At 39.4% G+C, this 16,510-nt stretch overlaps 1 protein-coding gene across 2 annotated transcripts in view; it reads left to right on the top strand.

The window, feature by feature from the left end:
- Positions 1-956: 956 nt before the first annotated feature.
- Positions 957-16,510, top strand: part of stox2a (storkhead box 2a) — a 367,273-nt gene continuing 351,719 nt past the window's right edge. The window contains exon 1 of one of the 2 annotated variants that reach the window (XM_039751028.1): positions 957-1,899. In XM_039751028.1, coding sequence (XP_039606962.1) covers positions 1,557-1,899 — 343 coding nt within the window. In that variant the 5' untranslated portion in view covers positions 957-1,556. The remainder of the gene's footprint in view (positions 1,900-16,510) is intronic. The other variant, XM_039751029.1, reaches the window with a different exon arrangement.

The raw sequence follows: 16,510 nt of genomic DNA, 5'->3' as shown, positions 1-16,510 counted from the left end.
CCATTGTCACAAACTTATCTTTTACTTTCATAACATCAATCTAGAAATGCCTTGAGCCTGATGCCGCCAAGAGAGGCTCTGACTGCCACAATTCTGAACTGGATAAAGAAAGTTTGAATATGGTTAGGTGGAAATCAGAGAAAACATTATAAATGTAACAGATATTTCCGTATTAGATAAAATCGGTTAATTTAGTTTATCTGTTTGCATTTTAAGAGGTTGCACTTAAAATGTATTATTAAGAGAAAGTGGACGGTTGTATAAGCTTGCATCTGCAAAAGGAAAAAGATGTCTCAAGGCTCCATTTGTGTGTTTACTAAGCAGATCACGCGAATATTCTATTCCTTTTTTTCATCTGTTGTCTTCAGAACCCGTATGTGATCTTTATTAAATTATCTCAATCAGTAAGAAAATGAAGTGATCAATGAATGTGAGGGACCGATTGTGCAGTAGAACATAACCACACTATTCCTCATCACGAAATGGAAAGAAACTGTCGACAATACGAGTTTACGAAACTAGTGGCAACTTCTTTCATCTGTGCTCCCGAGACCGACACAGATAAGCGCATCCATGTTACATTACTTATGCACTTCACTTTTATATTTCAAAAAGAAAATAAGAAGGAACCGAAAATGTCAGAATTAAGTATTATGGCTGCCGAAATGCACAACAGACAGTCTCCCAAATCACGCAGCATACTTCCTGGTCCCGACATCCGTTCGCCTCACGACTCTTCGGCACCCAATGCTTAAACGAGCGCGGGCCCGCCACGCACAGGTTACCCAGAGGCGAGTAGCAGGGACGTTCTGATTGGTTACCACACCTGGACTGAAGTCTTCTGGTCAGCTCACCTGTTGAGCGCGCGTGACGTCAGTCGCAATGTCTGCCGCCCGCCTCTAGATGGAGTCGTCAAAGACATCTGCTTACGTTGCGCGTATACAAGTGGGTGAACCTGCTGGAGTGCAGCTGTTGTAAGCAGTATGCTGTTGCTGCAGTACTGAAGCGGTCCTAGCTTTTACTGTATGCGGACTGAAATCACGATATGTCAGTTGGGTAACAATTGGAAGAAGGATAGAGGAGCCCTGGCTGCACTGGAAAATAATGAATTTACCGGTTTCTTAAGACGAGGTGCTCCCTGTTACCTGTCAAGAAGAGAACCTGTGAAGGGGATGTCTTAAGAAGTAGGTCACCGCTGGAGTATAGGGGATCTCGTGTCTCGGAGAGGTGCATAAAACATTCAGAACTGTTTAACCATTCTGGCAGAATAGGGGCGATTGTACTTCTGCCGTCATGTTTGATGTTTGCTAAACTGCGATACTCGAGGAGGTGGAGGAGAAGAAAAAAGAAAAAATCTTTATTTCCATAGATTCTGCGGATTTACTTTACATCGATACTTTCGGCTACTTGATTCTGATAACCAACGCTTTTTCTTTGCGTTTTAAATCGTGGGTTTTATTGTTTTGGGGAAAAGCATTATGAATTTACTGCATGCCATTACGGGATAACCGGGCGCCAATTTCCCGGCTATTCACATCTGCTGTACTCGCCCGGTGATGTGTGCGATGTTCGAGAAGATGGACAAGTTCCTGCAAATCGCTCCGCACTCGCTGGCCATAGTGCTATGCCGCACTGGCGGCGACGATTTGCCGGCGGCCAGCGATGAGCTGCAGCATCACCACACGGGCTACGAGATCTTCGCTGACTTCAAAGCCGAAAACATGCAGCATTTCTGGAATAAAAAAGTCACAGACGCAGTCTCGGAGACATTTTTCTTGGGTTGGATCGACGAGCATGTCCTGCTGATCCAAGGGAAAGAAGACCATTTGGAGGTGCTGAGGGAGGGCTGGATGAGGAGAGCGCTGAAGCCGCCTCGGGGTTTCGAGATCAAATATTTAGGTAAGCATCTGGGCGGCGTAGTTTCCTCGGGGAGTCACATTTTCATAAGGTTCTCTCAAGTCAATGGCATGTTTCGCATTCCAGGTGCTCTTATGGTGTCGGGAGCCGTGCGGCTTCTCTCTGTGGGACGAGGAAAGGGTTAATGCGATGTAGTAAGAAGTGTTTCTTCGGTTGATCGGCCGCAGTATTATGTTGCTTTTAAATGGAAACATGCCTGTCAAATTTAGCGTCTTTTTACGTTTCAGTACGGTCATGCTGGGTTCTCTTTAGACGAACCAATCTGTCTGTTCGAGCCAAAGTCAGGTATTTAAAACGAGTCAGCGGAAGATTTTTATCAGCTACAAGTTCCTCGATGCGCCCAGGTGGCCTATGCCGTGCTAGGGGTTGGTGTATTAAAATTTTTTTACCCATGGGGTGAAGCATTGAGGTAAAAAGTAGTCATAGCAACTATCAAGTGAAGTCGCATTTCCTGTCGTTTGATACGTTGAACAGTGATTTTCGCAGAGAACAGATTGTTTTGGGCTAGCGTTTTAGCGATCTCAGATTTAATGCAAAACTTTGAATATTCAAGCATCTCTAATTCTAAAATTCACCCAGAATGATTTTTTTTTTCCTTTCTGAAACTACTTTAACGCACTTCAACCTGTATATAATATCTACCAGCCTAGATTTTTTCATACTCATTTGTCAGTTTGTTTATTTTAAAAAGGTTTACTTCAATCACTAATACAATGTTTTATCAGTGTTATTACGTAATGGATATCGGGTAAAAAGTGGTATTGTTGGATTTCAAAAAGTTACAAGTTTAAAGATTTACTTTAAGAAAAGAAATCCTCTGTCATCATTTTCGATTCAAACCCTACCTCTTGCTTTATTTGCTCTGATTTTAGGAGGTAAAACGTGGATTCCCATTTAGTCCTTATCAGGGTGGGCTCTTTTCAAAAGAAAGTAGACACTCGTAGTTTGAAATGTACATTTGTATTTTATGTTTTTAGTAAACCTAGAGTGTACAGCAGATGAAGATACAAGTAAATGTGAACTCCGTTTATACGCGATAGTTGTAGTTTGTGTGATTTACCATTTAGGACATGTTTATTGATAAAACTCTTCAACAACTTACAGCAGTCAGCAGGCTTTTACTTTGTGGTTTATCATTGTTGTGCGTTGTTTTAAGTCAGGGAAAATCGGAAGTGCCCAACTCTGAGCAGTGCCAGCGTGTGGCACAGTGTGCAGTGGAAACCAATGAAGAAAACTGAAATATGTCGAGAATGGCAGCAGTGCCGAAAGTTGGGTTTGAGATAGCGGCTGCCGATTCTCCCATTTGACTTCCTGATTAGAACAAGTTGTCAAAAGATAAAGTGTGCATCATGTTATGGACTGTGTGTCATTCAAATTACTCTACAGACCCCATCACAGTGACAAATACAGTAATAAAGATGAATCAAAGCAATTGCACAATATTGTCATAATTTAAATAATACAAAATCATAATTCAAATACATTTTATCATGAAGTTATTGATTATAACACTTATGAAATGACTATTACAAGATGTGATCTGAAATTGGAATAGCTGATATTTCATGTATCGATTTGAGCTCTAAAATCTACTCGAATTGCTTGGAATTTAAAAAGCTGCTATACAAATTCACAACTTAATAACTTTTAGTATTCCTCTGTAACATAACCCAGAGATTATGGTGATAGCATGTTTTGTTTTGCCTATTAAACAGTTTTTGCGTTAGAACTCTGAATACTTCTACACAGGGTAGAAACTAATAGCCAATAAGCTCACATTTCTAAATCATTCACAGAACCTGCTCTGAAAGACTAAGCTAATTGTATCAGGTTTTACACTTTTAAGTGCAATATACTTTTCCATGCACTAAACTTGAATTCAATCTGATGAAGGATTTATTGCTTTTCTCTTTTGTTAGACTAACTGAGTGGCAAGCATTTTTACATTTCCTTCTCACCCTGGTAACCGACGGTGACTGAAACAAAAGACCGATCGAGTCAAACAGCTACTTGACTGTAAAACAACAGGTATGGGGGCTGCTGAGGCCTAAAGTTCAGGCATTGTTTTGGTAAGGAGGAGGCAAGGACCATGTCAGGGACTACTAGTAGGAGCAAAGGGTTAACAGTGACTGACAGCAGTGTCATTGAAAACGTTCTTAGAGATGCAGACAAGCCTAATTATATTCCATCTAAACTCTCTGCGACTTTGACAGACATTGAGGTGAACAACAAGCTTTCAGCCAATGTAAACTCTGTGTGATCTTTTGAAATGAAAATAAAGGAGGTATGGTCAATTTGATAAAGTTTATGCAGCAATCAAAAGTGCACAGCCTCTGCAAGCAAACAGAACTCATTGCCTACAAGTACCTCTTTAGTTAATGCATAGCTCAACCATTGAAGTCTGTTGAGCAAATACCAGCTTATGTAAATACAAAGTGGCGGCATTCAGAGAATTGACCTAATGGTTGCAGTAGTAAGGGACAGATCAATCTGAGGATGAATAAAAAGGTCTGTCACCTTTAATTGTTGAGTAACTCTCGGGATTGGTATGTGCATAACTCTGGTGAAAGAATTTCGGGTGTCTGCTTTGTTTCTTTTGGAATTTTAAGCTTCTGCCTTTACTTGAAAAGTTAGTAAGAAGGTTTTTGTATAACGTGTCTATGTATTTGTTTTACTTAGAGACTAGTTCTCTCTTTTCCGAATTAAAAACTAAAGCCCATTTGATATGGGGTTTTTCCTTCTGTTTATGGCTACCAGGATGGGCTACAATACCCCTGAATTGTGGTGTTCACCATTTGCCATTTGACATTGTATGTATGTATGTGTATATAACAACAACAACATTTATTTATATAGCCCATTTTCATACAAAACAATGTAGCTCATGTAATGTGTATGTGCATATCTTATATATAAATGTGGAAGTGTGTGTTTCTGTCTGTCTGTCTGTCTTTCTGGCCTGGAAGTGAGAGTTGGAGTTGGGGTAAGGGTTCCACCTCTGAGGACACAGAAACTCGCTTAGCCGCTGGTACACAAGCGAGGCCAGAACGTCGGCAAAACGAAACCTCGTAGGAGTGAAGCGCCAGAGTAGTTCCTATCAATTACCTGACATCTCTACATTCAATTTTTTTTCTAATGATTTTAATATTTCTAGGACCCCAGGCTTTTTACAGCACGGGATTACACAGCTAGTATATGTCTGTCTGTGAGAGTAAGCTAACAATATACTGTAAGTAAATGTGACATTCTCAAATGTAATCCAATGTACAGGTAGGGCCATAGCGGCCAGCATTGGGCATGAGGTACTGTATGTACCACTTCCAGAAGAATCTCAGTCTGGCACAGGGTCTGCTCGGCTTCACACCCGCACTTGCACTCACTCACGCAGGCCTGGCTGAGCACGTCATTACTGTGTGTAGGAAAACCATAATATGGCAGAGAAAATCCCACTTAGATAGCGTCACAGGTAGCTACTGAGTGTGGGATTGAAAAACAAGACGCTGAAGCAGCAAAATTTGCCACTGCACCACATAACAAAATCATCTAGATCAAAAAAAAGTGCAAATATAAAGCGTGTTGGTGGTTTCTTATGTGAGGGTGCTTTTGGCAGTTGGCTGTTATTGTGTCTGGATGCTTTTAGTTTCAAAGAGTAGTCCTGTTTCTTCCATGTAAATGTTAATCTTGTGTGGTGCCTGTATAAAATACTAACTCCAGCTCTCATGAAAATAAAGATGTAATAAAAAATGGTTAGCTCTTTAGTCTTTCAAAGCAGAGTGAGTGTGATTTCTGAATTAAACCTTTAAAAAAAGTGAAAATATAAGAAAATATGCAATGTTATTAGTTAATTTTTCACTCTATTGAAAGTAAAAGTAAATGTCTGTTTTCTATTGTAAAAATCTAAATGGAAACTTAGTATGTTGTGAGAATCTCAAAAGAGATTTCCTAATAAAAATATTGAAAAAAAGCTTGTATGCCATTGAGTGAATGAGACTGTTTGGCCAAAAGAAGATCAAAATTACAGCATTTATAGTCAAACAGTACCGCCAGTGGAAAGTAGTACACAGAAGCAAATAATGCTAAAAATGTAAACAAGAAGTTGGTGTTTTAAGTTTCAAAGTATAAGTCTAATTTGATATCTTACAGTATGTGAAGCAATCACAAAATATTCATTTATTTCAAAGAACTCTTTCAGGTTGCCATATTTTCCCTTCACAGATGCTTGTAGTGTCATTTTCTGCAACAAATCCCTCAAAGCATGGCATTGAATAGATGTTTTATGTTGCTAAGGAAAAGTTACATTTTGATTGACATGCTGCCGAGCGGAGGGAGATTTTGGTGGAGATTTCTGGGAATGTGTCCAAATTCCTATTTTTCACCTCACCTGAGATCCCTTAATGAGTACTCTACAATTTTAGCTTTACAAAACTCTTTTTTTGTTTTTAAATCACAGCTGTGCAGCATCTGGTCAGTTTTGTAATACTTCAACATGTCAACGCCTGTGAACCAAACATCGCTGTTTCAAAGAAATTGCCATAGAATGAATACAGAGGGTGCTGTAATTACATAATAATAAGAAAGTTAAGCCAAGTATTTTAATATTCAATTAAATGTGTATACACTACTGAATCTTAGACACTAGTTTAATTTTACACCTTTTCCTGATTTTGTTTTCTGTTATGTTAAACATTATCACATACTAGTAAGTTTGTGGTCTGCTTGTTGTTGTGTTTTAAAACTGATTCACAATGTGTAATATCTACTGTTAACACAACTGCTTTTCTGTGTCTAGCAGCTTGAATGCAGGAGCCATTTGTTTGAAAGGCAAACTAATCATAGCTGTGTATTACATCAAAAATTGCTTGATAGCACACACATGCCATTTTGAATGACTTAATGGGTGGATGGTTATTTGAAAGGAGTAGATTCCACTAGAAACCTGAACATAGAGTCATAAATAAAAAAAAAAATAAAATCTGTGTGCATTAATTGTAAACATAATGGGCATTTGGTTCGTCATGTGGTGGTTGTGGCAATGCGCTATCAGCTCACGCTCCCAACCTAGAAGGTGTAACCATGCAGAGTATAAGGATGCAGACTTGACTTTCAGTGACTGAAGTTCATAGATCAGTTACAGAGACAAACATCTTTCTTCAGTTTCATATAATAAACTGCTAATGTGTGGCTAACAGCAAGCAGGCACACGAGAGTGTCGTTTAACTCAAAACATTAGGAAAAAAAGGTGTTGTCTAAATAGTTATTTTGTCTCCTGAAATTGATTGCGAGCTTCAGTCACCTTCCAGAATACAAGAAGTTGCTCCATCTTTCCTGCTGTGTTTTTCAGCCTTTTGGATACAGTTTTTCCACCAGTGAGACCTTGGTTGAATTCATTTCCAGATTCTAAAATCCTTGGACTCTTGTCACGTGCCACTTTAAAAACCTGTCTTTAGTTTCTCTTGGCTGGCCCAGAAAAGTTTCTCCCCACTGCCCTTTAAAAAAAAAATAAAAAAAAAAGACAATGGCTAATAACACCAAAGATCTGTGAGAGCTTTGAGAACTTGGCACTGAAGTGATTGGTATTTAAACTCTTTCTCCTTGAATCTCCCTAACATCCATAACAGAAGCAAACAAGCTTTTTAGCTAGTCTGACTAGTTAGGATAGATTTTCTGAGGTGGGAAATCAAAGGTGGTACACCTAGTCTGTATATATAAAAATGTTTTGCATGTACACGTAATTGGCCTCCCCTAATTAAGTCCACACTCCATTGTTATAAATTAATTGATTTCCAGTTGGTTCACTTTAATACTACGGGGTGTGACAGATTGAATGCACACGATGCTCCCTTGAACCCTTGTCCAATACGCCAGAGACCAGATAAAAGTCCAAAAGTAGACTATATTTATTCTGCACAGTGCACAAAGCACCCTCTCCTCCACAATACTCATTAAACGATACAATAACAATAAACACTCCAACCACTCCCAGACGCGTTGCCACCCTTCCACCCAGCTCAGCTCGTCGTCTGGAGTTCCCAGAGTCCTTTTATATTCCCTGACCCGGAAGTGTTCCCAATCCCCAGTCCATGTGATTCCTTATCACTTCCGGGTCAGATAAAAAGTCTTCTTCACCCCGGAAGCACGTCATTCCCCTTGTCCATGTGACTTGAACGTACTTCCGGGACGTAAGGCAAATAAACATCATTTCTCCCTGCAGCATCTCCTAGTGGCCCCCATGGTATCCAGCAGGGCTGTGCAAAAAAAACTCCAATGTCCATGATGCCCTGCTGGTCTTTGGGTCACCTCCATACTGCAGGGAGGGCTGCACCTGGCGGCTTGGGGGTATTGGCTGGGATGAATGGCCGGCCATACACCACAGGGGGGAAAAAAAACTTTGAAATTTGCTGGTATCCCACCCACAGGCAGACATGTGCAGTTAACATTGTTGCAAGGGTACCTAAAAGCGAGATTTTAAATAATTAGAATAATTTATTCTAATACTCAGTTCAACAGTGTGCTGGCTGTCAGTGGGACAGTGTCATGAGCTTTGAGTTAACTACAAAAACATTTACCTTTATGAGTGGAGTAGGATGAAGCAAGGCTGGTTTGCAGTAGGTACACTTGGATATAAAGCATGATTCCTGAAAAGAATATTGCTTTTATGTGTTAACTATTGTGTTTAATCTGAATTTTATGTTGTGCTATTAGTTTACCTAAATGCTGATAACACAACATCTGGAAAGTACACACTACAATGTATTTCATTAATTACCATGTTTCCCCAAAAATAAGACAGGGTGTTATATTAATTTTGCTCCAAAAGATGCACTAGGTTTTATTTTCCGGGGATATCTTACATTTATTCATGTACAACAATATACATTTATCCAAATACTGTACAGTCATGTCATCTTCTTCAGGAATATCGTCATAACTCTCCACATAACTCTCTGTGCGCGTCGATATTTGTTTGATGAATGATTCGATGTGGTGAAGCAAAATTCTGACATACAAGTGCATTCGTGGTGCTTTGATATTCAAGTGTCGCATATTCCCCAAAGTAATGACGCGATATATTTTAAAAAAATCTCACATTCCATCATCAGTGCCGTCTTTTTTTTTTTTTGTTCCTTTACAACACCATCAGAGTGTATGGCAGCGTATTTTGTGATCAAAGCTTTAAACTTGAAATGTCCTCCGTAACCTCGTAATTTAATTTATCATTAAAGCAGACCATCGCCAACGTCATCTTAAAACCGACCCAGTTGTTAACTCTCTACACGCTTCTGGGGCTTCCTCCTGCCCTGACAGCAGTGGTAAGCAACATCGCCACAAAGAACACATTAAATTTATAATATTTCAGCTCTCTGCACATTTAGAAATCTTAAATTTATACTTGATATCACTTTCATGATGAAATACGTTAACAATATGTATAGTATGTTACATTTTACAGATAAATCGTTAACTTTGTTTAAATAATCAATACTGCTAATAGTTACACATATAAGGTGGTACGTCCCTTGTGATCCCTGCCTGGAGTTTGCATGTTTTCCTTGTGGATTTCCATAATGGGCTCAGTTTTCCATCCAAAGACATGAAGGTTTGGGGATTTGGTGAAGCTACAGTTACGCTCGTGTATGTGTGTGCTTGTGTTCACCTTGCGATGAGCTGATGCCCCATCCAGAGATTTTGTTTCTGTCTTGCGCCGAATGGGCACATCCCCGAATTGATGGATGTAATCATTAAACATCCTTTTCAGAGATATTGTGGCAAGGTGTCCTTGAAGTTTAATGGATGTTTCAGGCACACGCGTCGCATCGCATGAAGTATAAACCTGGCCTTAAGCGCCTTACTTTTGAGCTGACGATCTTGACAAGGACTTATTTTCGAGGGAAATAAAGTATGTATGTCTGGTTTAAATAAGCTTAGTGATGATGCACAGTCGTCTCACTCTCTTCCTATAATTTGAAGCACACATTTTATGTTAAGCTTATGAACTGAATTTAAATTTGTGGTTTTTAAAATGTAGACAGTTAAAAATTCATAAAGGGAAGGATTTCTGTGTACCTAGTGTCATCTTTACTTGTAAATAACTGATGTGATGTTCATGTAATGGTGGAGCAGCGATTAGCAATGTTGCCGCATAGCCCTAATATGGTGGTGTTATGTTTGTAGACCCCAATATCAAGTAGGTGTTTTTTTTTTTTTTTAAACATACACTCCATTTTTTTCTTCCCCATTTTAGAAACACATGGATGTTAATGTTATTTGATGACATATCATTTGTCAGGTATAACTGACTTTAGTTGTGAGTGTGAAATTTCCCCGTGATGAGCCAGTGCCTCCTCCATTGTTGGTTCATCGCTTTAATTCAGTGCGGAGGGCTGAGCGCCAAAGCCCACTGAGAAAAGATGGAGGGACAAACCAATGACATGCTGCGTGGATCTTATCTTTTGATTGTCTTGCGAGTGTCTAGTATTCCCCAGAGAGGTCTGAAGAATTTTGCCGGGGATAAGGAGGTCTGGTCAGCCTCAGCAAAAAGAGGAGAAAGAAAATAGTGATGATGACATTGAGGTGCAGTAAATGGCTACTTGAACCTGGAATGTGAAGAGATGCTTTAAAGACCACTTTCTATTCACAAGTAATACACTGCTTGACTTGTTTGGTATACTTTTAAGATTAGTTTTCAAGATTTACAGTAGATATTCCTTTTTAGTGATAATTTTTGATGTTGCATAGTCTAATTGGCTCTATATAATTAGGATGACAGTATGTTGTATTTATTTATTTATTTTTTGCAAGTGGACTGAATGATGGACTTGACCTACAGAAAGGTTGGCAACGTAGTGTAATGTGTGTTGATGTGCAAATGCCCAAATTGGTGTTCACGCAGGTCTTTTAAATAAGAGCTCAAGTTGTCTTGAATGAATATGAGATGCGTTGCTGGTAATGACGTAAACAGGAATGGGGCCTGGATTTTTTTAATCTAGTTGCTTTAATGAACAAAACACAATATTTACAGCCAACACAACTAGTAGGCAACAGTGTAAAACAAAGCAGTGATAGGTTAGTTATTTTTCTGTGTTGGTCTTGTACCAACTTTCCAGTTGCATCTTGTAATGAATATGAACATTTCTGACTATTTTTTTGATTCTGAAAATAATTTAGTGGCATGATTAATTCAATTATTTTACCCAGATTTCTATTATTTCAATTTATGGCATTGTCTACCTTTGAATTATAATCCAGACTTCCTACCAGTATTGAAACCTGACACACTGTACTGTTATCCTGCATAGTACATGTGTTTTTCTTCTTATTTAACACATATTTTTTTTCATATTTGTTAAGACTTGCAAAATGGCAAGTATTTTTCAGTACAGTAGTGCCCTGGTAAAATGCAAAAAATTGAGATTTGTAGAGCTTACACTTTGTTGCATTATATATCCTTAATAACTTGTGGACTTTAAATCCCCTTTAGTGCAAAATAATCAGTTTCATATTTTTTGACTTTAAAAGTAAATAAAATTCATATATGTTATTACTCCAGTCTGGCTGTTAGTATGTAATTAAAGAATATATGAGAATGGCTAAGAGCCCAAGAAAAAAAAATCAGGATATACAACTCAACTAGGTTTTGGCACTTGAAGTAAAATGGAGGGTTGATCAGGCAATCAGCCCTGTAATTATTTGTTTCTGTAAATTACAATGGATAAAGCCAACTCACAAGTTACTACTCACATTGGTAGTATCGGAGACGAAACGAGTCATTCAATTAAAAGGTAAAATAAAATCAACTAACTGCAAAGGGGGTGGAGGGGCATGGTGGCGCAGTGGGTAGCGCTGCTGCCTCGCAGTAAGGAGACCTGGGTTTGCTTTCTGAGTCCTCCCTGCGTGGAGTTTGCATGTTCTCTCTGTGTCTGTGTGGGTTTCCTCAGGTACTCTGATTTCCTCCCATAGTCCAAAGACATGCAAGTTAGGTGCATTGGCGATCCAAAGTTGTCCTTAGTGTGTGTGCCCTGCAGTGGGCTGGCGCCCTGCCTTGCGCCCGGTGTTGGCTGGGATTGGTTCCAGCGCCCTGTAGTTGGGAAATAGCAAGATGGATAATGACTGACTAACTGCAAAGGGCTTGTGATTACAGTGTCGGTTGGATTGAAAATCCACAGCTATAGTAAGTACCTGCTATCAGAATTAAGATCTTGTGAGTTGGAGGATGCAGTATATCCTGCATTATCTTTCCTTTCCTGTGTAAAGTCTTCATTCAGAGTACTGTGTGAGGATGTGAAAGAGTCGAGAGATTTAGGCTGTGTTATTAGGGACCTCCTGATCACACAAACAGACCAGATATCCATTACGCTAGCCTGCTTAAGCCACTTTAATGGTCACATGGAACCGAATCCTATACTTGGCACTAACTTGTGCAAGGCAGTAACCCAACAGGGTGGAATGCTGGGCCATTACAGGACCTGCTTCCTCACATACCCACAAATTTAAAATTGCTAGTTGCCCACACGTGTGCATTTTAGGGATGTTGAAGGAAACGGTGTATTATCAGATTCAGTCTCCCAGAACTCTTGAGTCTTCAGCTTTAAATAACGTGCTAGTTGCAGTCTAATTTACAAATTTTAATTAATTTAAACTGAAAGACACAACATGATCTTTTTAAAAACAATCCATTAATTTAGTTTACTACAATAGAATATAGCAGTCCATTAAAGAATGTGAATGTGTGATTGTAATATCAGTGCCAATTTAGAATTCCTAATTAATAATACATTCATTCAGTTTACTTTTCCCAGTCAAACCTGAAAAGTATCCCGTTGAGTACACTTGTGATGAAAACTATAATGCAGCATGCTTTCATTAAAACGTGCAAAAGCTGTGGTTTTTTTTTTTTTTATTCTGAAACTATAGCATATCTACAGAGATTGCTAATGTCTTAAGCCAATGCGCAACTTCTAGTTGTAGTTTATATCCAACTAGCAAAATACCAGCTTCGCAGCGCAAGTACTGCATTAAAATTTTATTAAGAAGAAAATTAAACCTTTTTAAACTGAGGGAAAAATGCCAATAATTATTTGTTAAGGATCTCTTTGTATACCATGTTGTCAGTTCGGCCCTCCGGTTGTAACATGACCAAGCTGTGCGCCGAGCTTACTCTTGAGCATGTAACTTACAGTTGGCCATGTGAACAGTAATCTTGTCTCAAATCTCACAGCTTGGATTGCTGCTTTCATAATCGGTTTGAGTTTCATGGTTTGTTTCAATTACGACAGTATTTGTAGGACTTGTGTTGAAGAGACATTTGGCATCTGTCAAGCGTTGTAAGCACACAACGGTTTCATCGATAAAATCACATCCAGCTTTTGAGAGTTTAAACATTCATAAACATCAAAGTGTCCACTACTGAAATCGTCACCTGTGAATCTAAGATGTTTAAGAGGCATTGGCGGTTGTCGAAAGGTGTAAAATATTTGGCCATTTCGTACACTTGAAAGCGACAACCGAACAATTCAGCAGCAGCCATCAACTAACATGCAGAACCATAGGTGAAGGGCTTAAGCATTTCACTCTTATAGTGCTCCTGTGTAGTATAATTATCTCCTGTACCGTCATCAGTCCACACCTTGAACCTGTCCCAGTCATTCAATACATAAGACAGAATGTTCCTCCGATATCGAGTGAGCCTGATATGGCCGTGCAATATGTAACAAAGAGAATGGAAAAGGTAGGTGCCATCTCCGGCATGGAAACCACTCGGTAAGTGACAAGTCTTTGATCGATGGTGATCATCTCGATAGACATGGTAATGGGGGTTGGAATGATAAAGGAAATGGGTACCTGAGCAATGTAAAGTAAGTGTAAAATACCTCTACAATAACTATAATTGTAATAAACAAACAATTAAACAGGGAGGAGCCGTGGATTAAACAAAAGGCTGTAGTTATCAGTAGGGAGACGTGAATCCGTGGCGAAGCAAGGAAGGGAATGTAGAGACCGGGCGACGGATGGTCTTATATAGGCAGGCAGCCAACAAAGTGGGAGGTGCTGGGATGGGGACCCAACGCCACCTCACACGGTGACCGAGGTGCAGGCTATGGACGTATATATGTATGTAAGTAGGATTCAGTTAGCGTTGGGAACCCGTGTACCAAATTTCTTGAAGATGGGCCCATAAGTAACAAAGACTGTTGAAAAGTTCAATATGGCTGCCAACAGTGGCATCATACCACCGAAATAAGTACGTACATTGGTTTCGGTTAGTGCAGGAAGCCGCCTACCAAATTTCGAGAAGATGGGGCCATAAATAAGAAAGTTCAACATGGCGGACGTTGTTGATTGTTATGACCTTACGCGTAGAATTTCGAAATGAAACCTGCTTAATTGTTGTAAGTAAGCTGTAAGGAATGAGCCTGCCAAATTTCAGCCTTCTACCTACACGGGAAGTTGGAGAATTAGTGATGTTGGAAAGTTCAATATGGCGGCTGGCAGTGGCGTCATACCACCGAAATAAGTACGTACATTGGTTTCAGTTAGCTCAGGGAAGCCACCTACCAAATTTCGTGAAGATGGGGCCGTAAATAATAAAGTTCAACATGGCAGACGTTGTTGACCGTTATGACCGTTACGTGTAGAATTTTAAAATGAAACCTGCTTAATTGTTGTAAGTAAGCTGTAAGGAATGAGCCTGCCAAATTTCAGCCTTCTACCTACACGGGAAGTTGGAGAATTAGTGACGTTGGAAAGTTCAATATGGAGGCTGACAGTGGCGTCATACCACTGAAATAAGTATGTACATTGGTTTCGTTAGCGGAGGAAGCCACCTACCAAATTTCGTGAAGATGGGGCCATGAATAAGAAAATTCAATATGGCGGACGTTGTTGACCGTTATGACCATTACGCGTCAATTTCGAAATGAAACCTGCTTAACTTTTGTAAGTAAGATGTAAGGAATGGGCCTGCCAAATTTCAGCCTTCTACCTACATGGGAAGTTGGAGAATTAGTGACATTTGGAAAATTCAATATGGCGGCTGACAGTGGCATCATATCACAGAAATAAGTACGTACATCGGTTTTGGTTAGCGCAGGGAAGCCACCTACCAAATTTCGTGAAGATGGGGTCAGCCTTCTACCTACACGGAAGTTTGAAAATTGGTGACGTTGGAAAGTTCAATATGGCGCCGACAGTGGCGTCAATACCATCGAAATAAGTAAGTACATCGGTTTCGGTTAGCGCAGGAAGCCGCCTACCAAATTTCGTAAAGATGGGGCCATAAATAAGAAAGTTCAACATGGTGGATGTTGTCGACCGTTATCGACTGTTATGACCGCTACGTAGAATTTCAAATGAAACCTGCTTAACTTTTGTAAGTAAGCTGTAAGGAATAAGCCTGCCAAATTTCAGCTTTCTACCTACATGGGAAGTTGGAGAATTAGTGATGAGTGAGTGAGTGAGTGAGTGAGTGAGGGCTTTGCCTTTTATTATTATAGATTTGCTGATTTCGTCACTGGACCATGTCAATTTAAAAGACTTCTGCTCAGTTTGTGAGATCCACAATGTCCACGTTCCTTATTCTTCATCGCAGCACTATATGCCTTGTACTTCCGGGTGAACATTTGTTGGTTGTCAGCTCTTACACACAAAAAGCCTGCCCCTGCATCTAAAGACAAAATCAAACCTGTCCGATTTTTATCAGAATGTGTCGTAGAATAGTTGGAGTGAGTTGCTGTGCATGCTGGGCGACCGGCCTTAGTTTATGTAAATGATGGCTATTTCTGAAATTCGCTGGTAATGTCATGTAATGTGGCCTAATAGCCTTAACGAAGCCTTTCAGAGATTGATTCCTGACAGATTCTGGCAATTAGGTGAAGACACTTGTTTGTAGATTATGTTTTAGCTTTGGTCAAGTTTAATTTGGAATTGATCACTGCAGATAGTAATACTGGATCTATGTGATACTCTAACTCTCATAATGGAAGAGTCACTTTGTAAATTCAAAATTTGAAGTTATTTGAAATTGGGCCTGACTGGGGAGGGAGATGCTGACTGAGCTGCATTGAGGAAGTTGATTAAGCACATAGATCCCACATAGTGTGAAAAGATGAAGAGGAGAAAGAAGAAGAAGAAGAAAAAAATCAAGTCATTATACTGCAATCAAATTCTTGGTCTTTGAATAATCTTTTAAATTGCTTTGTTTTCATGACAATACCTATTTTAAAAATATTATTGTAGGGCTTCAGTCTCCTCTAGTATCTTTCCTAAAAGATATCGGAGAAAATACATAGGTATAGGCAAGTGGTTTAGGGAAGTAGGAAGACTTAATGGTCATTAAATGTACAATTATGGCAATGAAGTCACTGGTTTCAATATAAAATTTAAAAAGACAATGTACCTGGTAGAAATGAACACAGGGCTGGGATGTCTCTTGTCAAGTGTGCCAGATAACTGCACATGTCTACAGAGGTTTTTGTATTACTAGATTGACAAGGTCGGCAACATTTTATTGTAGATATTTACAACTTTTGAGATTTTACTGTTTGGGTTTAGACAATGACACTTCTACTGAACCAAAGATAATTTAAATGAATGCAGT

The sequence above is a fragment of the Polypterus senegalus genome, chromosome 4 (genome assembly GCF_016835505.1).
Source record: "Polypterus senegalus isolate Bchr_013 chromosome 4, ASM1683550v1, whole genome shotgun sequence".
NCBI classification, from domain to species: domain Eukaryota; kingdom Metazoa; phylum Chordata; class Cladistia; order Polypteriformes; family Polypteridae; genus Polypterus; species Polypterus senegalus.
The sequence above is the reverse complement of the archived record's forward strand: the minus strand, read 5'-3'. Positions and strand labels throughout refer to the sequence as shown.